We start from the raw sequence: 25985 nt of genomic DNA, 5'->3' as shown, positions 1-25985 counted from the left end.
AGCAACTCTCCCTCCTACAGCAGTCAGTGTTTTGCTTACAGTCCCTCTATGCCATTCTTAATTCATAATGATCTGAATAACTAATAAACCAAGATCATATACCACATATCACATTCTCCTATATTTTTCCAAAGTGCTATGCTTGATAAAATCAGTGTAAGTATGCAACATTTTGAATGTGTGAGGCAATGCTATCTGATTGAATTACTTATATGTTCCACGCAACACCTTAACTGTTATCAAAACATGATGCAGTTTATACAATTACTTCTGATGGAATAGGCAACGACCACTGAGGTACACTCTATGCCAGAGAAATCTTGGATCACACACCCAAATTCTTCATCAATTGCAAATCAGTTAGCCCATCAACATTAAACTTCATTCTCGTCATTGCTGTTTTTGGATTTTCTATTCTCACCACAAAATTCAAATTTTCGACATTCCACACTTCAATTCGTAATACAAATCTAATTCATTCTCTGTCTGTAATGGCACCATGGACTAGAAACATTGTGTGTGCAGCTTCCCTGTTTTTGATGAAATACTTTACGGTGCCTTCTGTACAACTGTGCCCCCTGTAACAGCCCCCCATCCCACCACATTCCCCCGTTTCTCACAATTAATTCAGTCAGGAACAGTTTCACATTCGAAGACTACCAGGAAGCATAAAACTTCTTTTCATTATTCTTAAGTCTTCTTCTAAAATGCTGTTGCCAATACTATTTATTCTTAAAACCCTATCAGTGATAAAGATAATTCAGAGTCCCCCTTTTATTAGAGTGAATTACACCACTATATGACGTGTCAAAAATATCACCCGTAGTTTGTGATTGGAATCCAGTTCCAGTAAAGAGAAATATCAACAAGTGTTGGGAAATGCTTAGTTTCTAAATTGTGAGACTGACATGCATAGTATATTGGTTCATAACATTTGATGCCAAAATGTTCTAAGCATCCATCTTCCTCTTCAATACAGACTACAGCAAGCTGCCATTGTGAGTTCCAAACATGTTCCATTACACCTGGACTGGTATACACAATCCCAGATACAAAATCTCATACATGGGAAGCTTCAGCACTGACTGGTAATGTATATACCATTCAATTTGCATTATCCCACAGAAAATAAGTCCAGTGGATTTTAATCGGGTGAATGTGAAGGTAAGGAAGTTGGTTCACCTCTACTTATCCACTGCCCAGAGTAAGGTGTGTTTGGGCTTGCAGACTGAAATGAACTACAGTTCAGTCCTGTAAATTCCTTCAAGGATTGCCAATAATACACCATCCAAGTGATCAGGTAATGAGCTGTGACAGAAATGTTTGGGCCCTTGTTAGTCTTTTAGGTATTTTGTAAGGTTCCAACAAGCAGTTGCCAAAAATGTGAGCATGTGTGTTACTCAGACCTTTATCTGTGTATTGCACAAGCCACTGGCTAGAAATGTAACTGTTTTACATATTCTAGTGATGGAAATTTTATATCCCACTCAGAGTGAACACTGCTAAAGAAAATGCTGCCAGTATATTGGTCTTGTAGAAAGTCAATTGCTGACATGTTTTGTTGCCACTGCACGTGGAATGGTAAAGTACTTGTTCCTAAGGTGTCTTCAAACAGTATATGTGAATTTTATTTTAGGATAGTGAATCATCTAGTGCTGATTCCAGGTCAGACATACACAATATCAAGAATGGTGTGTCATCATTGCATTTCCGTCCACCAATTCATATGCGAAATAGATTAAATTGTTATTAGATACAAAACATACTTACTTTTACCTCCATGACTCCTCTGTACTCTGTATAGAAACCTCCCAGCTCATCTAAAGCTTCCTTTGTTGTCTGACTTATGTGGATCTTCATCGCTGTTGCAGAAACAAAAAATAGAAAAATCAGTGTATGTAATGAAACTGTAACTTCTACAAAACATCAAAATGTTTTGGAAATGAAACTGTAACTGCTAACAAACATGGAAATTTTTTGAAAGCTGTAACTACCATTGTACTGTGCAACAGGTTTTATTCCACAATATAGATTTCAGCCTTCGGCCATTACCAAGTGTTACAACTGTAACACATTAAATTCCAACGATGTTTGTGACCATTCATTTTAAATAACTGACTAATATTTAAAATGATTGTAATTCATAACAATGCATAACTCCTTATTTTATAACTGACAGTGTATCAGATATTTCTCTATCTTGCAAGGTTGTACTCCTATGTATCTTTAATTACTATGGTGTAAGTAGCATTTTTACTCACACACTGGGAAGTTGGCTGTTCACACCATATAATGTAAACACTGGCATCTTGTTCCCACTTAAAAGATAATGTAACCAGTTTTTATAATAAAGAGTCTCGCTACCTGTTCCAATGAAATACCATGGATCACATGATGCAAACTGGGATGCCTTTATGGGCATCTTTGACAATCGTTTCACTTATGCTTGTCAGTTACTGCTTAAACACAGAGTAGAGAACTTAAAAACCTTTCATTAGGTCATCTACTTTATTCCACAACCTTATCAAGTGAAGAAGTCATGCTAATTGCCAAAAAATTTGCCTATTACACAAATGTCCTCACATTTACTTTCTACAAAATCGTTTATATAACTTAACATACATATTTTGATGATAACTTTTGTTCTACTCAAGTCTAATGACTTTCGGTATGTAAGTAAGAGAACAAATCATGCAGCCCATACATCAATTAATTTGTCCTGCTATTTTTCTGATACTTGTACTTTTATTGTGCTTTAATCTGTTCCAGCTTTAACATTTGATAATGACCTAAGGCCAAAATCTAGATTGTGAAATAAAACCTCTTGTACAGTAAAAAGTTTTGTATGTGTGTGGCTCCACACAAAAGTAAAATAGTTAAAACATGGGAAGTCCTGGATGAAATTTAAACCATGTAGCAGTAGTCTTTCCAGTCATAAATGAATTAGTTTCGAGCTAACAACTTTGGTCTCCACAGTGTCATATCTGAGACAGATGTCCCTTCACAAAGATGAGTGCACAAACCTGAGACAAATTTTCAAAATCAAGTTGTTGTTTGAGAAGTTTTAGGCATTTTAATTGCATTTTAGCCCCTAACCAAACAATGTGTGAGCAATGGGCAGTGACTGCTAATAATGACTTAGCCCTGAGCCCCATAATAAACATTCCATTCTTTCACAATGGATTCAGTTGTTACATTATTCTTTAGGACGTGGCGATGGTATCTACAACCTCATGCTGCATCTAACTTGTACCTGACCAGAGACCCAATATCTGTAAATGCATAACACTACTACCATAATGAAAGAGAACAACTCAGAATCAGATGCCAATGACTCATGGCAGTAAGATGTTTAAGAAATGCTCCACTTGTAAGTCATATCTAGTAGTCTAGTAGCAGTAGTAATGCCAATGGATATGAAAGTCTTTTACTCTCCCCATGTTACTACGTGTTCATATTGCAATCTTTACTAAAGAAAAATATTCTCAGAAAATGCGGGAAAAATATTGACTGAGACCATAACACTGGCCATTGAATATGTTTGAACAGACTGTGCCTCAGTAGTCCACAAACATTGAGAATGATTCATGCATCAAACCAAAACTGATATAACAAAATGAGATTTTCACTCTGCAGCAGAGTGTGCACTGATATGAAACTTCCTGGCAGATTAAAACTGTGTGCTGGACCGAGACTCCAACTTGAGACCTGTGCATTTCGTGGGCAAGTGCTCTACCGACTGAGCTACCCAAGCACAACTCATGACTTGTCCTCACAGCTTCAATTCCGCCAGTGCCTCATCTCCTACCTTCCAAACTTCACAGTAGCTCTTCTGTGAACCTTGCAGAACTAGCACTACTGGAGGAAAGGATACTGTGCAGACATGGCTTAGCCACAGCGTGAGGGATGTTTCCAGAATGAGGTTCTGCAGTGGAGTGTACGCTGATATGAAACTTCCTAGCAGATTAAAACTGTGTGCTGAACCAAGACTCAAGCTCGGGACTTATGCCTTTTGTGGGATTGTGCTCTACCAAATGAACTGCCCAAGCATGACTCATGACTCCTCCTCACAGCTACAATTCTGCCAGTATTTTGTCTTAGGTTTTCCAGAAGAGCTTCTGTGAAGTTTGGAAGGTAGGACATGAGGTCCTGGCAGAATTGAAATTGTGAGGACAGGTTGTGAGTTGTGCTTCAGTAGCTCAGTCAGTAGAGCACTTGCCCACGAAAGGCAAAGGTCTTGAGTTCAAGTCTCTGTCCAGCACACAGTTTTAATCTACCAGGAAGTTTCAAGACCGATATGATGAATACTTAACATTATGGAGTAAACTACTAGTGGGATATATTATCATCATGTATCAGAATTCTGTCTTTTATTATATTATAAGAGTAGCATTCTTTTGACTGATGCTGAAAGAAGGCTAAGAAAATTTGATCTCTCTCTCTCCCTCACACACACACACACACACACACACACACACACACACACACACACACACACACACACACACGCACGTATGGTAGCTTGGGACCTAAACTGGTTCCCAGCACTATTGCCAACAATATATTTGACTGCAGCTAATGACACAGCATCTTCATTCCTTTGACCAATTAATAGACTATTATGGCTCATTGTATAAAAGTCACTGACTGGAGAGCAATTTCAATTTCAGTTCAAAAACTGAACTCGGTTGACTTATTCATTATGATGTGTAGCATTAAATTCGAATCACCTCAATGAGGTTCAATGTTGACCTGAATTAGTAAGAGAGACACTTGGCGACACCCCTGAATCCACTATTGAGACGATGATTGAGTTTAGTCTGCAGAAATTAATCATACATATGATAGATAAAAACATTTATTATTGAAGATTTTTTGCTTGAAGATGGAGGAAAATAAGCAGAAGAAACTTTTCAAACTTCCTCAAAAATCTCCTCTACAGCTGAAAAATATTGAAATAGGCAGATATTCATAGAGTAAACAAAAGGAAACAATATAATTATCAGCACTTAATGCTCTCGAACATAGAATGCTACTCCCCACAGTGGCCCAAACTGCTAAGCAAACAGTATATGGAAATTCAAGGTGTGAGAAATTAAAATGTAGTGCTGTCGTAATAATTTTCTGGCAGTTAATAATTCATGGCCACCCAGCATTGCTCATTAGATGGCATGGCTTATTTGACATACACATTACACAGATTGTTGGCCATGGATTTAGGCAGCTTTCTGTGTGGGCGAAAGTTGCAATAGTTCACAGGTTTTAAAACCATTACTATTCAGTGTTAAAGAAACTTTTGGCGTAGGTATAAACTTTCAGTGTCTGTCATCAACCTGAAGGTGGTTTGACCATGACAGTGATTTACTGGTATGGTCCTTTTGGAGGTATTGTTCTTCATACCTTTGAACAAACATACCCATACAAGTATTTGGGGTCCTACAGTTTAACATGGATTTCAAATCACAATGCAATTCTGCATTTTGCACATTAACAAACATTGCTGGATAAGAAAGAAGCAATTTATGAAATTAAGAAGTCTTGGAACTGATCTGAATTCCACCCTCATACTTCAAAAATTACAATCCAGTGTGTAAACACGGAGACATAGTTTAAGTTAGGAATCAGCCAATTCATATAATTGAACTTGTTCATTCACATGCTTGCTATTTCTGTTCATCAGTGCATGCACAGCTCTGATATCAATTTAATAATGCGTTCAGAGTTCAAAATTTAATGTGAATGGTGCAGCTACTGCTACTCTTGTCTTAAAGAGGATTTTTTAAGAAGTGTTCAATCATTACCTGCTACTGTCACACTCCATATCTATATCTACATCTACATACATACTCCGAAATCCATGGTGGAGGGTACCTCATACCACAACTAGCATGTTCTCTCCCTGTTCCACTCCCAAACAGAACGAGGGAAAAATGACTGCCTATATGCCTCTGTACAAGCCCTAATCTCTATCATCTTATCTTCGTAGTCTTTCCGTGAAATATAAGTTGGCGGCAGTAAAATTGTACTGCAATCTGCCTCAAATGGTGGTTCTCTAAATTTCCTCAGTAGCGGTTCACGAAAAGAACGCCTCCTTTCCTTGAGAGATTCCCACCCGAGTTCCTGAAGCATTTCCATAACACTCGCATGATGATTAAACCTACCAGTAACAAATCTAACAACCCACCTCTGAATTGCTTCTATGTCCTCCCTCAATCCGACCTGATAGGGATCCCAAATGTTCAAGCAGTACTCAAGAATAGGTCGTATTAGTGTTTTATAAGCAGTCTCCTTTACAGATGAACCACATCTTCCCAAAATTCTACCAATGAACCGAAGATGACTATCTGCCTTCCCCACAACTGCCATTACATACTTGTCCCATTTCATATCGCTCTGCAATGTTACGCCCAAATATTAATCGATGTGACTGTGTCAAGTGCTGCACTACTAATGGAGTATTCAAACATTACGGGATTCTTTTTCCTATTCATCTGCATTAATTTACATGTATCTATATTTAGAGTTAGCTGCCATTCTTTACACAAATCACAAATCCTGTCCAAGTATTCTTGTATCCTCCTACAGTCACTCAACGACTACACCTTCCAATACACCACAGCGTCATCAGGGCACTCCAGATGATACCCTCACCTCTGATGAACACTCACCATCGAGGACAACGTACTGGGATCTATTACTTAAGAAGTCTTCGAGCCACTCACATATTTGGGAACCAATCCCATATGCTCGTACCTAAGTTAGGAGTCTGCAGTGGGGCAGCGAGTCAAACGCTTTCCAGAAGTCAAGGAATATGGCATCCGTCTGATGCCCTTCATCCATGATTCACAAGATATCATGTGGAAAAAGGGTGAGTTGTGTTTCGCAGGAGTGATGCTTTCTAAAGCCGCGCTGATGCATGGACAGCAACTTCTCTGTCTCAAGGAAATTCATTATATTCAAACTGAGAATATGTTCGAGAATCCTGCAACAAACCGATGTTAAGGATATTGGTCTGTAATTTTGAGGATCTGTCCTTCTGCCCTTCTTATATACAGGTGTCACCTGTGCTTTTTTCCAGTCGCTCGGAACTTTGCGTTGGGCAAGAGATTCACGATAAATGCAAGCTAAGTAAGGAGCCAATGCAGTAGAGTATTCTCTGTAAAACCGAATTGGAATCCCATCAGGACCTGGTGATTTATTTAGCTCCAACCCATTCAGCTGCTTCACAACCCCAGGGATGTCTACCACTATGTCCTCCATATCGGAATCTGTACGAGATTCAAACGGCGGTATGTTTGTTCGATCCTCCTGCGTGAAAGATTTCTCAAATGCTAAATTTAAAATTTCAACTTTCGTTGCCAGGCCGGACTGATTAGTGAGTGACTGGATGGAAGCCTTCAACCCCCTTACCGATTTTACGTAAGACCAGAATTTCCTTGGGTTTTCAGTAAAATCTTTTGCTAAGGTATGACGGTGGTAGTGGTTGTATGCTTTGCACATCACTCTTTTTACAGCAGCATGAATCTCTACTAACTTTTACCTGTCCTCATTTTCCTGATCTTTCTTGTACCATGAGAGCAACTGTATTTGCTTCCTGAGCATTCTCCAAATTGCGCTGTTAAACCACAGTGGGTCTTTTCCATCCGTAACCCACTTTTTCGGCACATACTTCTCCAATCCGTGATTTACAATGTGTTTAAAATTTGTCCATAATTCTTCCACGTCCATCGTACTGGAAGTAAATGAAGTCGATTCATTTACTAAGTTGGATGCTAACAACTGTTCACTGCTAATAGCTGAAATTTTCCTTTCTTACTCGGGCACTAAGTGTCTGTGTAATACCTTAAAATACTTTGGCATAAATTACAAGTTGTATTCAAGAATTCTTATGGGAGCAATTATATGAGTCATTACCTACCTCACTAATATAGTTTTTACCCTCATATTACAGATCAAATTATTTAGACCTTCAGTTGCATTGGAATGTTAATGACAACTTCTTTATTATTTACAATTTTCAGCTTCTATTTGCGCAAAACAAAATCCATAATTAAAGTGCTAACAGGTTGTGAACTATAATTGTAGATTAACTTGACTTTATCTGTGATATTTTACTAGTCAAAATTGATTGTAGTTAATTGTGGAATAATCTGAGATTAGTTTATACAATACAGATTTCCAAGTTCATTTTTTGTGCTGATCTAAGCTCAACCACTTTATACATTTGGCTTTAAGTCTGACAAATTACTGCTGTTAATTCATATAGAAAAGAAAAAAACTCCTCATCCAGTGTCTATTCCATTCATATCTTCTTGGTGCACTGCTGTATCATAACATAAAGTACTTATGATAGCATAATAACTGAAGTCTTGGATATGTTGCAACAGCCTTTCTTAACACAAGAATGTTTTAGCTGGACATGGCAACATGTATAGATTGCATCTCTGCTAGTATCAAAAGACTGTCAGTGTTAACATGCCAAGTTTTAATCAGCACTAAAACTGCACCCTGCTGTTACACCAAAAATGGGAGGGTGTATGTGAAAGGCTATTCTGGAATATGAACTCTGCTGATAACTCGTTCTCTACTGCAAACTGCTGACAAGATTCTAGGGGCACATAACTCTTACTGTATTTCATTGGTGTTCTTTGTTGTTGTTGTGGTCTTCAGTCCTGAGACTGGTTTGATGCAGCTCTCCATGCTACTCTATCCTGTGCAAGCTTCTTCATCTCCCAGTACCAACTGCAACCTACATCCTTCTGAATCTGCTTAGTGTATTGATCTCTTGGTCTCCCTCTACGATTTTTACCCTCCATGCTGCCCTCCAATGCTAAATTTGTGATCCCTTGATGCCTCAAAACATGTCCTACCAACCGATCCCTTCTTCTAGTCAAGTTGTGCCACAAACTTCTCTTCTCCCCAATCCTATTCAATACCTCCTCATTAGTTACGTGATTGTGTTCTATGGGATATTATTCTGAGCAATCACGTTATGTAAGTGGAAAACATTAACTGTGCAAAGAATTTACTTAAACATACACAAAGAGAAAGAGGGGGAGAGGGAGAGGGGTGGGGGAGGGAGAGAGAGATCCACAATGCCACAGTATATTACTTCCAATTCAACTTGTAATTCAACTTTCTATCTGTGCACACAACCAGCAGTTTTGAACTTTTTGTTTTGCTCACGTACTATTGTTTATCATTAAGTTATATCCCGCTTATTCATTTTTTTTTTTATTAAGTGACATTATAGACCATTTAGAAAAATCACTTAATTTTTTTGTGGATGTGCCATTCATCAGCTGTATCCTTATTGTGTTTCTCATACAATTCATTATAGTTACATCATCATCTGCAGTAAGAATACTTTTCAATTTAGAAAGAACACTATGCCTTTTACATATATTGTAGTATACCCCTGTGATACTTGCTTTATGCAACTCATAGCACTTCATTTTAATTATGGTAAACAGCAGTTCCCCTCTTCCTATTACTGATAAGACACGTGGATGATTTTTCAGACAACAAGAAAGTATTCATGATGAGTGCTATCTTTACCATTCCATCAATACTGAAAACCAACATAAACATTTTAAACAATCACAAGTGTTATGATAGGTGTTTGCATACCTCCTATGTGTGTGACCCCCCCCCCCCCCCATGGCCACACGCGTGCACTTTCTCTCTCTCCCTCTCTCTCTCTCTCTCTCTCTCTCTCTCTCTCTCTCTCTCTCTCTCTCTCCCTCTCCCTATCTGCACTAAAAGTACTGCACATGCAGGAAACAATCTGATCAATATTGATTGTATCTCTCTTGCTCAATTTGACTGAACTGAGCCCATTCCATCTTTTAAAGGTGCAAATGAAGTGTAGAGCAAGAACCATACAATGATAACAGTTAACTGCTGATTGTGTGAATCATAATTGCTTTTGACAGCACAACACTGCAACCTGCCTATCTTTACAGTGAAGGCACTGCAACATGGCGGACTGTCTTTGCAATATCATAGTAATCATTTTCATCAGGTATTCCACTAAATGATGTAGCAAATGGAACATTATGCACTACGTTTCATAGCCACAGATCATCATATTCTCAACCTAATCCAGTACATATTTATAACAAATGAAGCAATTAAATTGTCCCCTAGGGCCAAACACACAAGGGGTGGACAAAAGTATGGAAACACCAAAAACACAACACACTACCATACCTAGTATGGTGTAGGAAAACTGTTGGCACTCAAAATAGATTCCAGTTGTTTCACAATGGATAAATACAGGTCCAGTACGGTTTCCAAGGGAATCTTTATCATTATTACAGCAAAATAGTGGCAATCTCAGGTAACAATTATGGAGATGGACAGCAATTGAGCACCATTCTCCCAAAAGTTGACCACAAAGGCTCAATAACATTGAGATCTAGTGACTGGTGGCCAGAGGAGATATGACAGTTCATCTCAGTGCTCACAAAACCAGTCCTGGTTGATGCAAGCTGTGTGAACAGGGGCCCTATCATCTTAGAACACAGCATCATTATTGTAGAACAGACATTGAGCCATGGGACAGACCTGATCAGCTAGAAAGGTCACATAATCCTTGGCAGTAATGTGACCTTGCAGAGTACCGGGTACATAGAATACCATGATATGGCAACCCAAATCATTACTGAACTCGGCCAGCAGTTGGAAACACTGTGCAACAAGACTCACATGACTGAGTGATCTTCTTCCACAGCTCAATATCCAGGTCTCATGGCTTCAGCAACATATTTTCCTGTAACTGGCATTTACATCACTGATGAATGGTTTTGGAATGAGTGTTTATGAGTATGACATTTGGTTCTGCAGTGACATTTGCAACTGTCTTCTTATTTCATGTCGCAATTCCTTTCACTGATCACCTGTCACTGTCACTCAAGACACATTTTTGTATGCTTTGTGACTTAACACTTTCCCTGTATGCGATATAAATCTTCTACATAGTGCCTCTTGAAACACCAAACACATCGACTATCTTGGTTACGGAAACACCCACCATATGAGCACCTACAATTTTTCCACATTCAAAGTCACTTAGCTCTGACATAATGCACTCTTACTACCCAAAACACTGTTCTGACCACAATTGGCACTTTCAATGTATTGAAGGTGTTGTAGCTGCGACCAGGACGGTCACGGGGTAGCAATGATGGAAGCGCGGCGTGACCCGCGGAGAGGACCGCAAACAACAACACAACGGGAGAGGACGGACACGACCAACGAAGGACAGAACGAGTACAACAAGATCAATGGAGTCACAAGGAAACAAACACGTCCACTCGTACACAGAACGAGGAAGTAAGAGGTCTAGTGTGAAGCGAGGTGTAAACTGACGTACACGAGATTAGACTGGCTGACTGAGTGCAAGGCAGGCGCTTAAGTACGCTATCAGGCACGCTACTGTTGGCTGCTGGGACCACATGTTCCACTGTGGCGCCCTCACACTAAAAGCGGGCCAGGAGGCGTGAGCCGCCACAGCTTATGGTGCGATGGTGCAGAGACCTCTATGGATCTTTGACATCCATGACATCTGGTGCGGATTCAAATTCCGCGGCGCCCGGTACCAGATCCCTCCCCCCTGAAACTTGCACGTAGGGGCGGAAATGCCTCGGACGGTGCCAATGTGGGTGGCAGTGTGAAGAGGAACTGGGCATATCAACCGCAATTGGCAGGGAGGAAGGGATGGCCGAGGTATCCATGACAGCCGATCTAGAGTCCACGGCGGGGGAAGGAGCCGCCGATCCACCAGGAGGCGGAGAGGGAGAGGGCTGGTGGCAGGCCCGCGGGCATACGGCTACCAAGGGCTGGGACAGTGACTCGAGGACCACGTCCATACCCGAAGGAGGTAGGGAAAGAGGCAACGGCGCAAGTCCCGTGGCAGCACAAGGGCGGAGCTGGTTATGATGGTGGTGCTCCAACCTTTTTAACATCTGCACCGATGTCACATGCCGCCAATGGGCCGCGATGTCTGTCACAGGTGTCCAACCCTCCTTGCGCCCGTACTCGCGGGCCCACACGGCCGTGCCAGGGGCATACTGCCGGGAGGGCCAGGAGTGGGGGTGGGAGGAGGACAGTATCAGCAAATGGAGCAGGGTCTGCAGCTGTTGCCCATGAAGGAGCTCTGCTGGACTGCGTCCGTCAATTGGCGTAGTGCGAAAGGTGCTCAAAAACAGGGTGAGGGCCGACGTGGTTGGAGATGTGTTGACCGCCTTAGTCAACTGGTGTTTAAAAGTGCGGACAAGCCTCTCCACCATGCCACTGGACGAAGGGTGGAAAGGGGGGCTACGGATATGTTTGATACTGTTGGCCTGACAGAAGTTGTGGAAGTAGGATGCTGTGAATTGGGGACCATTATCGGAGACCAACGTGTGTGGCAGGCCCTCAAAGGTGAGAACCTGGGCCAGGGCTGTGAGTGTAGCCTCCATGGTGGTGGATGCCATATGGACAACATATGGGTATTTGGAGTAGGCATCAACGATGAGTAACCACATGGACCCCAAAAACGGGCCCACAAAATCAATATGGATGCGATCCCAGGGCCGGGGAGGCACAGGCCAGGGTGCAAACGACTGAGGGGACTTGCCTGGTGATGCGCACAGACAGTACACCCATGGACCATGCGCTCAATATCGCCATTGATGCCAGGCCAATACATATGCCAGTGAGCCAAAACTTTCATACGGGACACACCTCAGTGCCCGCAGTGTAACAAACTGAGCACCCGAAGCCGCAATTCCGGAGGGATGACCACCCATTGGGCATCTCATGTAAGTATGTTTCCCAGTCCTCTTTAGTGTCATTAAAGGGTGGAAACGATGGCAGATGCGGGAAAGCATCGGACACCCAAGGACTCTGAAGCTGGTGTGGTAACACGTCCCGGGCATCGACTTTGTCCGTTAGCAACCGCAGTGACTTTTGTAAGATGTCTAACTGGAGCTACCACTGCTGCATGAGCTGCTGCTGTTGCTCCAGCAGACAGACCAACTTCATCTCCGTACCAACAAAGACCACCATTTACCTCATCACCAAAAATGTTGTAACTGCGACCAGGATGGTCACGGGGAAGCAATGACGGAAACATGGCGGGACCCACGGAGAGGCCCGCGAACAACAACACAACGGGAGAGGATGGACATCACCAACGAAGGACAGAATGACTACAACAAGATCAAACAATGGAGTCACAAGGAAACAAACACGTCTACTCGTACACAGACAAGGAAGTGAAGTGTCTAGCGCGAAGCGAGGTGTAAACCGACGTATGCAAGATTAGACTGGCTGGCTGAGCGCGAGGCAGGCGCTTCAGTACACTATCAGGGGCACCGCTATTGGTCGCTGGGGCCACTTGTTCCACTGTGGTGCCCTCTCACTAAAAGCTCCCATCTCTATGTTAACCAATTGAACAAATAAATAAATTGAGATGATGAAAAAACATTACTGATGCAAGCTGCTGGAATACTTAACCGGTCAGATTGATGCTGAAGAAGATTTTGCACAAGCTCTTAAAAAAATCGATGTTTTAAGTGTCATTCATTGAAAGCTTGGAATCAAATTCCTCCAATTCCTCTTGTTAGCCTTGGAAAAAACTCTTAGATCATAAGGGAACTCATCAGTGGTGGAGAAAAAGGAAGCAACACCGAAACTGAAGCTGACATGCCAGAAACAAATGAAAATGATGTAACTTTGGTGAATTTCCTGGAGAAGCTACCTGGTTGTGAAGATGCGAACTTCGGAGACACTGAAAAGTGGATCGAAAACGACTTGTTTGATTTGACTGAGGAAGAAATCATCCATATTGTGACCAATCAGAAAGCATCACTAGAATATGTCTCTGATGATGAAGCAGAGAAAAAGATTCCTAACACAGTCGGTTATGAAGCTATCCGAACTACCCTGGAGTATCTCAGCCAACAGGAGGAGGTGCGACTTATCCCGAAATTGTTTGTTTGCAATGTTGGAGATATATTGCCACAACAAAAGTTTCTCAAGCCAAAAAAACAAAAAACCGTTACAGACTTTTTTTTACCAAACAACAAATTCTAATAAAGTGTCCTAGAACTTCAACGTCTGTAAGTTAAAAGTTTCTTCTTCTTCTTCTTCTTCTACCCCTACCCCCCCCCCCCCTACCCCCCCCCCCCCCCCCTGCCCCACTTTCAATTTCCTCCAGACAAACTTTTCGTACCTTTGAGTAATCTCTAGATCTGTTTCATAATTTTGTACAGAAGTTTATTTTTTATTCAAAAGAGTAGGAAATAAAATTAAAACTCCTGTTTTTTGCTGCTGCCAAATAAGGTGGATTTTTTCTGTAACAGCGCAAAATAAACGAGCTTTGTTATTCAGCATTTAAAAACTTTGAGTTATTAATCATACTTTAGCACCTTTTCAACACATCAACACAATTTTTTCTGCCAAAAACATGCAGGCTTATTCACAACCACATCAATAATGTTCTATATACCCTACTCATATTTCACAGTATTGATGTAATTCGGGGTGTTTCACGCATGGAAACAGGGGGACTTTGGGTTATCCGAAATTTTCATGATGCAAATTGGCTGCCATCCTGATCATTTTGGATAAATGGGAGTTTACTGCATTACTGAGAGATCTCACATAAGCCCAAGATATTATGACAATATTTGAAGGCTATCAGTGGCCTAATTTCAGTGTCCAGACACTCATGGTTTGACACAGGAAATGACACTGAGGATAGAAAGACCCAAGAAGGTACGCTGAACTCTATTTACAAATTTTCCTTTCCAAAGGAAAATCTGGGGATACTGGTGCAGTTTAATCCTTACACTACTGCAAAGATGAGCAATGTAGATATTACTGAGAAACATATGAAATCACTAAAACTGAATAAAGGTACAAGGCCTAATAAAATATCAGATGTTATATGGAATTTGTGTCTGGGTTAGCCCCTCTTTTAACCATAATAAACCATGTATCCTGTGAACAAGGAACTGCATGGACTAGTTGGAAGCAAGCAGAGCTCTCGCCTGTCTATGAGAAGGGTAGCAGAGTAATTCAGAAAATTAGCATTCAATATCTTGGATGCCCATCAATAATAGAGCCTTAGAAGAAATTTTGAGCTCAAACATAATGAAGTATCTTGGACAGAACGGACTCTCAAAACACTGGTTATACAAAACCAAACTTCCACTTTTATTACATATTACATGACACCCTAAAAACCATAGATCATGGCAGCGAAGTGGATGCAGTATTTATACACATCCAGTAATAATTGACTCAGTACCAAACTGAACCTTATTAATGCAAGTATAATCATATATGCTGTCAAATGATATTTGTGACTGGACTGAAGATTTCTAGGTATGCAGGACATAGCATGTTCCCGTGGATGGAGAAATTACTTCTGACATGTACCAGAAAAGTGTGTAGGGGCCCTTGCTGTTCATATTGTACACTAATGGCTGGCAGGCAGTATCAGAGGATCAGTTACCTATAATGACATTATCTCTCAGAAAATGTACACTAATATTCAGCCAGATCTTCATAAGATTTTGAAGTGCTGAAAACCCTGGCAACTTGCTTTAAATGTTCAGAAGTACAAAATCATGTACATCCCAAATTAAAATAAATAAATAAATAAATAAAAAACTATCGTATCCTATGACTGCAATATCAGTCACAACTTGAATTGGTCAACTTGCACGAATTGCCAGGTGTAACAATTTGTAGGTATATGAAGTGGACAGGCAAACCTACGTTTCTAGCATTTGTAGACTTAGAGAAAGCTTTTGACAATGTTGACTGGAATACTCTCTTTCAAATTCTAAAGGTGGCAGGGGTAAAATACAGGGAGCGAAAGGCTATTTACAATTTGTACAGAAACCAGATGGCAGTTATAAGAGTCGAGGGACATGAAAGGGAAGCAGTGGTTGGGAAGGGAGTAAGACAGGGTTGTTGCCTCTCCCTGATGTTATTCAATCTGTATATTGAGCAAGCAGTAAAGGAAACAAAAGAAAAATTTGGAGTAGGTATTAAAATCCATGGAGAAGAAATAAAAACTTTGAGGTTCGCCGATGACATTGTAATTCTGTCAGAGACAGTAATGGACTTGGAAGAGCAGTTGAACGGAATGGATGGTGTCTTGAAGGGAGGATATAAGATGAACATCAACAAAAGCAAAACTAGGATAATGGAATGTAGTCGAATTAAGTCAGGTGATGTTGAGGGTATTAGATTAGGAAATGAGACACTTAAAGTATTAAAGGAGTTTTGCTATTTGGGGAGCAAAATAACTGATGATGTTCGAAGTAGAGAGGATATAAAACGTAGACTGGCAATGGCAAGGAAATCGTTTCTGAAGAAGAGAAATTTGTTAACATCGAGTATAGATTTAAGTGTCAGGAAGTCATTTCTGAAAGTATTTGTGTGGAGTGTAGCCATGTATGGAAGTGAAACATGGACGGTTAATAGTTTGGACAAGAAGAGAATAGAAGCTTTCGAAATGTGGTGCTACAGAAGAATGCTGAAGATTAGATGGGTAGATCACATAACTAATGAGGAAGTATTGAATAGGATTGGGGAGAAGAGAAGTTTGTGGCACAACTTGACCAGAAGAAGCGATCGGTTGGTAGGACACGTTCTGAGGCATCAAGGGATCACCAATTTAGTATTGGAGGGCAGCGTGGAGGGTAAAAATCGTAGGGGGAGACCAAGAGATGAATACACTAAGCAGATTCAGAAGGATGTAGGTTGCAGTAGGTACTGGGAGATGAAGAAGCTTGCACAGGATAGAGTAGCATGGAGAGCTGCATCAAACCAGTCTCAGGACTGAAGACTACAACAATGAAGTGGAAAGATCACCAAGGTTGATTTGTGTGTAATGCATGTGACACACTTCAGTTAAATGGTAGCATAGTGGGAAAATGTAATGGAGACAAGAAACAAAATGCTCGTGCAACCCACCCAACAACATTGTTCAAGTGTGTGGAACCCAGACGAAATAGGTGTAATAGGGGATAAGGAATGTGTACAAGGAATTGCAGCATTAATGGTCACAGGTTTGGTTTAATAATAAGAAAGTATCATGGAGATGCTGAAAACTTGAACCATTAGACTCTTGAAGACCAACTATTTTGTGGAAGCTTACTTACAAAGTTTCAAGAACCAGTATGAAGTGAGGAAGTATAAAGTGAGGAAACTAGGAATATACTGCAACCTCTTATATATTGCTTTTGTGTGAACCATGAAAACAAAATTAAACTTATTACATTGTGCAAAGAAGGATTTAAGCGATCAAAATGGGAAAATGGAACATGCAGATATCGTAATAAATGACCTAATACTGAAGCCTATAGAATATTTGCAGTTAGTTTTGTCAGTTTGGACATGACTGTTCCTTGTGTAGTTTATAGGCCGTTTCTAACACAACTCTGTGCTTTTTACCAATTAACCATTAATTGCACTGTAAATGTCATAATACTCCACTTCCAATTGTTTTCATATCTCTTGGAGCCATATGTAGCAATACCAAAGAAGGAAAGTTGCTACTCACCATATAGTGGAGATGATGAGTCATGACAGGCACAGCAAAAAGATTCACACACTTATAGCTTTCAGCCATTAAGGCTTTTGTCAGCAGTAGACACACATACATACACGCAAAAACACACACACTCAAGCAAATGCAACTTGCACATACGTCTGCAGTCTCAGAGAGCTGTATGTAGCGCACACAATACCTATCTTGTGGATATGTAATATTGTTATGTTCCATCCTGGATTTTCCATTGTTTGTTTGTTTTGCTCTGTCACATGACAGCACAGTTAAGCACATGCAGTTAATAGTTATTAATAAAAGTAAGCTAATTACACAATGTAGTAAACTCAAGAAGCAAAAGACAATACCAAGACTTGTGGATTCCATTCGAGAGGCAGTATTTATAGAATCTCCAAACAGACAGTAACGAGGCATTGTTGTACCGACAACACCTGCAACACATGGCCCTGTGTTTATCCCTATCCTGATTTGCAGTGATTCAGATGGCCGATGTGGAATTTTGTATAGCTCCACACCATGTAAAACATCAAGAGCCATTGAAGCAATCTCTCCCGCATGAAGTTTACCTGGAAGGAAGATTACAAATTGAGTTATTGAAAAGGTGCCTAAAAAATAAAATTGTCAAGAGGAGAAAGATGGTCTTCCATTTTGAATTTTCATTACATACCCTTGAATTCAACATTTATTTTGAAAAGAGCTTAATCTAATGTGCATTCAATAATTATAGACACAATGTATCACTCTAAAACAAAAGACTACTCACATGCCTAATGAACCATTTCCCATGGCATATTATTGTGCAACTGTTTTCTGGCCACAGTTTTTTTCCCCTTATGCTATGGAAATTTTCATCAAAATTAGTCAGTTCAGTAGCAGTCGTTTACTACACATGTACTCTCCCATTGTGCCAGAGCAAGACATGTATGGGGTCTGATGGTAGAAAATGAGACTAATCCTTCAAATTTGTGTACTTAACAAATATTTTCAGTTGGTGGTGGTCGTCTTCAAAATAGGATCCATTTGAGTCCACAGATGTTCAAATATATTCCTTTCACAGCTCAAAACATGTGAATGTAATTTTCTGTGAGTAAACACAGGGGAGCAATCATTTTTGTCTTCAAATGGGGGCAAGAATACGTCTGCACAATGCCTGTTTGAGGACTTTCATGTGGCTTATCAATTTCATTGATGCTTATCTCAACATGATATCACAGTTAAAAAACAAAAAAAAAAAAAAAACAACCAGTTGTGCACTAGTATGCTAAAATAAATGTATAATCACAGCCCGCCCCCCCACCCCAACTGTCTCTCTCTATTTCTCTCTCTCACGCAAGCACGCGCGTGCATGCACACGTACACACACACACACACACACACACACACACACACACACACACACGCACATTTTTAGTGTTGAGGTATACGTCAATTCATATTCTCTTCAGGAAATTGTATGTAATGAATGCACTGACATCAAAATAGTGATAATAATAACTCTCAAAAAAATAATATTTAAGGAGAAGCTGTAAAATCTTACATTTTCAATCACATCACTGAAAAAAAAATAACACAGATTCCAGTAAGTTTGTAGGTAATTATTATGCATTTTTGCTTAAAGTGAAATACTTTTTACATGAAATCAGATAGTCTGAGAAAAATACAGATATATTTTCACAGACATTGCTGGCAAAGCAGCATTGTGCTTTATGATGAATGTTAATGTTGAACTGAAAGTTCAGCTGCATTATAATCAAAATATTAATAATGTATTTTGTTCACTCTGGTACTGTATCAGTGAACTTGTTTACAAGAATGGAACACTATGTTTGTCTTCCAATGGGGGCAGTACAATTTTCTTTTTATTCATCTACCTCCTCCTTGTATTCCTCTGGGTCAGTGGAAATATAAGGTGTGTTAAAAAACAAACAGAACTTTTGCTGTATCAGCTTTATTGCTTATTGTACGACATTTTAAGCACTGTCCCCTTCAAAATAGTCCACAATACATCATTCCCATCGTTTCTTCAAGTTTTGGAACACCTCTTGGAACACAGTTTGTGGGTCGGTGCACAGTTTTCATCGCATTGTCTGCTATCTCCTCTATGGATTCGAAATGACGTACTTTCAGTGTGTTTTTGAGTTTGGGAAACAGGAATGTGGTGTTTTGCTAGATAGGTGCAGACAGGAGTGACATGTGAGCTGACACATTGTCATGATGCAACATCCAACTCTGGTTTTCCCACAATTCAGGCCTCTTCCTGTGCACAGCATCCCTAATGCACACTAGGATTCCCTGGTAGACTTCCTTGTTTACCATCTGACCATGTGGCACAAATTCATGATGAATAATCCCTTTGTAGTCAAAAAACACAATCAACATCATATTGTTCTTCAACCAACTTGTGTGCTTTTTTTGGATGAGGTGACCCTTTGTCCACCGACTTTGTCGACTGCATCTTTATTTCAGCTTGATAGACATACACCCATGTCTCATGGCCTGTTATGGTGTTCTTAAGAAAGTTTTCATTGTCATTAACAGCAGCAAGCAGATCTTGCACCTTTCCACACAGGTCTGTTTCTGGTCATGAGTCAGCAAACACAATACGAATTTTGCACTGACACAATGCATCTCAAGTTTTTCACTAAAATTTCATGGTATGATCCTATGCTCATGCCCACCTCCTCAGCAAATTCCCAAACAGTTAAATGACAATTTCTCCAAATTGCAGGCGTGAACACTATCCACATGATAATCACTGCTCATAGCACTGTGTGCTATTCATACATTCCTCCCCATATGGTGGCGGTTAAATATTTGAAATGTCTTTGTGCAGTTTTGCCAAGTTTGCACCAGAATTTCACACACACACACACACACACACACACACACACACACACACACACGTTGTTCTTCAAGCTCCTTCATTGTACTAATCTGATGAGCAGGCTCTACACATGCTTACTTCAGTGGCTGTGGTTCGCTTTTTAATTGTCTGAGTGACACAAAGAAAATGGTAGTTCGTTGTCTAAACCTGCTGCTAGGTGCCCTCAGTAGCTGCAGCACATTCTCTCTGCTGGTTGCCGCACTACTTCAAAAGTTGGGTTTCTTTTTCAACACACCTCATATTCAGATCGTATGTGACTAATACGTACAGTTTCAGGTTGAACACCACTGGAGGAACTTGTACTCAGTAAGAAAACTGAAGAATGCAGTCATAAGTAAAGTACCCTTACATACACTCAGTTTAATCCTTTTCAATATGTATGTTTGCATGTCCTGTTAGAGGGGGGGGGGGGGGGGGGGGGGGGAATACTATGTCCTCACACGTCACAGTTATTTACCATTACTGTAGCACTTTTATTTATGCTTATTATTTCACTCAGCAGCATATCAAGTCATGATATATCAATAGCTATGAAGCAACAATTGGTTAAACTGTACCCACCAGTAAAAATGCTCTTTACCTGCTGCCAGTATTTTGTGAATTGTTGTTCGTACTGTACACTTGTTGGGTACAACGTTAGAAACAGACACAGTTGGTCAGGAGCACTCATGCTGTGTAAACACATTGAGATGTTTGTCTTGAAATAATTGGAACAAAATTGCACCACTCTCAATATTATGTTTAGTTCAGTCATTTGTGTTGCATTTACAGTGTACCTGAAACTTCAGTGTGAACAATTCTTTGCATGTTGTGGTATAACGGAACTTTCTGTAAGGAAAGGAGGCCTAATTTCTTTCAAGATTGAACAATTTCAATAGTAAATGGTAGTTTTGACATCTATAAATACTTGTTGTCAATTATATCCTTTATTGTCCTTATCACAAATGCGCCTCTTAAGGAATTTGTGAATCAGTATTGCACTGTCAATAAATAAAATAATAAATATGGTTGGTAAATAATGGAAGAGGAACAGAGTTGGAGAGAGAGGAGGAGTAATGTAGTATCACTGCTCATACAGACTGTAAAAAATAGGAATTTGTTTCTGTCATGATAATTTCAACATGATTTGTCTGCCACAAGTTGGTTTTGTAAACTTTATGAAAAGAAAGTACGAGGAGTCATAATAGGCATAATCTGGCTATTTTGGCCATGGGCAATGGGAGATGTATGGCTAGATACATTGTCTTATTGAAAGAGAACATTTTTGTTTATCAAGTGAGGTCACTTTCTCACCAGTTTCTTGCAAAATTTGTGGTGAAAGATGTATATGATCATTTTTGCCATCTTGCAGTTGTTAACCTTCCGTCAGGCACGGCTGTTCAAATTGATACACCTCGAAGTTTACTGTAAATAATTTGTCAATGAGTGGCAGCACTGACACCTACTCGCTAGTAGCTAGCCTTTTCCGAACGCTTGCAATTGTTGTGTGCTTCAGTGTCGATACGACTGTTCTGTTGTCGATATATGTGCTGATTGATCAGTTTGATACACTGCGCCCGTTCGTATTGCATTTCAACAATTCATTTCTTTGGTTATCAACATAACTTAGTAAGTAGTACAATGTTAATATACAATGTGTAATGCACTTACTTTCTTTTTGGACCATTTAATCGTCAGTTAAGAATGTTTGAGTATCAGGTATCAAATTAAGACACTGCGCCTGACTGTGTTATTTTATAGGAATTTTATCATTTTAGGTGTGAGACACTTGATCATGGCAGGTTACAGTAAGACGTACAACCTCCTTGACTCAAATAATTTTGCAGAAATATAAAAAAATGTTGTTTGAAGAGGATAATGATGAAGTTCAAGAGGATTTTGAAGATGAAGTAGACAAAGATTGCGAAGACGCAGTTGAAGTTTGGCAGGAAGATTCAGAAACAGAGGAAAACGACAGTGAAAACGACGAGGAAGTACTTGAAGAAAGCCAGCATTATTATACTGGAAGGGACAAAGAGACAAAATGGAATAAAGTTCCACCATTGCAGAGAGTACGTTTCAGGGCCCACAATATTATTGGAAAGTTACCTGGACCTACAGGTGCGGTTAAAGCATTGAGAACGCCTTTGGAATGTTGGAATTGCCTCGACATTTTGTCGATTATAGTTCTGTATACCAATCAGTATATTGAGAGCATCAAAGCTTCTTTTCTGCGAGAGAGAGACGTAAAACCTATAGATATTACTGAATTGAAAGCTTTCATTGGTCCTCTGATTTTGGCTGGTGTTAACAAAAGTAACAGACAAAGCTTAGAAGATCTGTGGGGAAGTGATGGGGATGGAATTGACAAATTTCATCTCGTTATGAACATAAAACGTTTCAAATTCATCATGCGGTGCCTTAGATTTGACAATCGTGTGACTCGCAATGAAAGGAGGAAGTTAGAGAAGGTAACAGCGATTGGGGAAATATTTTCTCTGTTTGTACAGAATTGCCAGAAATCCTACACCCTCAGAGAAAATGTTACAGTAGATGAGAAAATTGAAGGATTCCGTGGAGGGTGCATACCTAATAAACCAAACAAATATGGAATTAAGATATATGCTCTTGTGGATTCCAAAGTATTTTATCTCTACAATCTGGAAATATGCAGTGGGCTGCAGCCAGAAGGATTGTACCACGTTAGCAATAAACCTTCAGATGTTGTTCTGCGACTATGTGAACCGATTTATCAGTCAGGTCGATATGTGACAGCAGACAATTGGTTTCCTAGTATTGGTTTGATAGAAGAGCTAAGAAGAAGAAAATCTTTCTTTTGTTGGGACGATGAAGAAAAACAAGCGTGTGATTCCTCTGGAGTTTGCTACCAGTAAGGGCTGTCCATAGTCCACTTTTTGGCTTCAAGAAAGGCTGTACTCTAGTTTCCTACGTTCCTAAAAAGGGGAAATGTGTTATCTTGGCATCAAGTTTGCATGAAGATAATTCAGTAGATGCTGACACTGGAGATAAAAAGAAGCCATTCATTGTAACATTTTACGATAGCACCAATGGTGGAAGTAGAAGACACAAGCAGAAACGAAGAACAAGGGACTGGGATCAAGAGGAAAAGATGTAATATCTGCACAGAAAAAAAAGACTGACCAAATATTGTTGCAAAATGTGTCAGAAGCCTATCTGTTTGATACACATTGAACCTTTTTGCTCTGAATGCGGAAAAATTCCGCATTTGTTACCACAGTGAAATATAATAAAGTAGCAAATGAAAAAGCAACATTTTTATCATTTGTTACTAAAGCCTAACATTGACGATAAGAAATCTGAATGATGAATATTTCTACTGCAGTTGTGCTCATATGTCATCTTTGTCTTTCTTTAAATATATTTGGCACTTACAATATGTTTTGTGAACAGAATTTAATAAATGATCATGTGAATAAACGGTGTGATCAATTTGATACACCGCGCCCGATCTCGCTGCGACAAACACCATGCCCAACAGAAGGTTAATGAATATAATGGCATCCAAACCTCAAAAGAGTGTTCGGCATGTCTCTCCCAGTTGACTGAAGCTATTCTACACATTGCAACTGCTTTATAAGAGCTTCTTGACCTAAGAATCACAAACAAGTATACTCATATTTTACATCAGTCACTTATTTTGCTGTATGCCATGATTGTTAGTGTGTGAATGAATATTCTCACATCATGGAACTATTCTACAACCCACAACCCAATTTCTTTCTGCATTTTCACTACCAAAAACTGCGGCTTGTTATACATAAATTCCTTCACAAGCACCTAACAATTCTATTTGTCCATTTCCTACATCAGTTTCACATTTTTACATCAGTTTTAATTCCCCCCCTCACCTCCTGGTCAAACACCTCCCAGTTTTACCTCCAATATTCTTCAGTATTTACATTCTTTTCCTTCTTCCTGGTGACACTCTATCACAAATGGAATCCTGCTGCTTCATATATCTGCATCAGCTCAGAAAAATATCCCCACCCTCAGTAAAAACCTAGTCCCACATTCTGTTCCACACATGCTGCCTTGTCAATGGAATCCCCCCCCCCCCCCCCCCCCCATCTCCCTCTGCCCTCTACTGCCACCAGCTGCCTAATCATAACAGTTCCTATCTTTGGACACAATTCTCTCACAACAACTTTGAAATTTTCAGATTCCACCAATCCCTAACACTAACTAATCTGATACTACAGAAACAAATCTCCATGATTTGGACATTCCTGAAGCACCTCTGCTCGCTCCACATGATACTGTTACTTTGCAACCTCAGCTACGTACACTATATCTGCAAAAGTGAATCCTTTGCCCTCTAAAATCTGGAAGAACACTCCAGATACCTTGTCCAAAAATTATTAAATTTACTGATGTCCTATTCCCATGTCAGAGCACCATCACCCACCAACACCCATCATAATATCATTAAAACCCTTCAGGAACACTCATAGCACCCGACCCAATGATACCCAAACTTCTGTTGTGAACTTTTCCATCAAGTATCTCCATCATATCAAAGTTTCAATCCTATCCAAGGGACTCACCTTCAGCCCCACATCCAAGTTCAATTATGTTGGAATCATCATAGACCTGTTATCTTTCATCCAGTCCCTAAAGTGGAAACACTTCTTTGCACCCATCCCTCACATCTGTGCCGTCTTAACCCCAACAATGGACCTTCCCTCTCCTATATCATACTACCATCTGACTATGACCCTTCACCTCTCTCAGCTAACTATCCCCTGGTTACATTCCAGGAACTCATTACCTCCAACTTGACCACACCATCCTTCTTCAGGTCCCTTCTTAACGGTGTTTACCTGACAGAAGGCATCTGCCAATTCTCTGATACCTCCACCTACAAGTCCCCCCATAGTGATCCCATCCCAGATGTCCAGCATATGCTCCAAGCTGTATACAAATCCTTAGATTTGATGGAAGGATTCTGAGATGGGCCTCTTATCCTTCCTTATCTCAATGACCCCCTGACACAAAACTTTTGTATTCTTTCCAAAATCCTTACACACAATAATAATGGGTGCCCCATAGTACCTAGTTACGGTGAGCCCAGTGAATGAATCTCCAGTCTTGTTGACCATCACCTCTGACCAACTTGCCTGTATCTCGGCCTCTGATATTAAACATACAAATCCCTTCTTTCACTGACTCTCAACCATCCTCATCCCATTACCATCTAGATCTGTAACGGTCACTGTTGAAGCCAGCTCCTTACACACCAACCTCCCTCAGGCTCATGGCCATTTGTTCCACCTGGTCCTCCTGTACTGAGCATGCTACCTTCCTGGACCCCACCTTTGTGATTGCTCTATCCATGATTATGTCTATATGAACGAACCCCGTCACTATTTAAATTTTGAATAAAAATCATAAGCAATGGTGGCCGAAGACTTCCGGCTTAAGAAGTTGTCCTTGCTCTGCCATTGACCTTGTGAAAGAGGGTGGAGGAGCAGACAGAGGTTCAGGGCTCCCTCTTGTCCTTGTGGT

The 25985-nt window shown here is 40.2% G+C and overlaps 1 protein-coding gene across 1 annotated transcript in view; it reads right to left on the bottom strand.

Annotated features, from left to right (window-relative positions):
* Positions 1–25985, bottom strand: part of LOC124605891 — a 374153-nt gene that overhangs the window by 20247 nt on the left and 327921 nt on the right. The window contains exons 12-13 of the mRNA XM_047137839.1: positions 17923–18141; positions 1771–1862 (exon numbers count right to left, since the gene is read on the bottom strand). Of these exons, the coding sequence (XP_046993795.1) occupies positions 1771–1862; positions 17923–18141 (311 nt within the window). The remainder of the gene's footprint in view (positions 1–1770; positions 1863–17922; positions 18142–25985) is intronic.

This window comes from Schistocerca americana, chromosome 3 (assembly GCF_021461395.2).
Source record: "Schistocerca americana isolate TAMUIC-IGC-003095 chromosome 3, iqSchAmer2.1, whole genome shotgun sequence".
In the NCBI taxonomy this organism is placed as follows: Eukaryota; Metazoa; Arthropoda; class Insecta; order Orthoptera; family Acrididae; genus Schistocerca; species Schistocerca americana.
The sequence above is the reverse complement of the archived record's forward strand: the minus strand, read 5'-3'. Positions and strand labels throughout refer to the sequence as shown.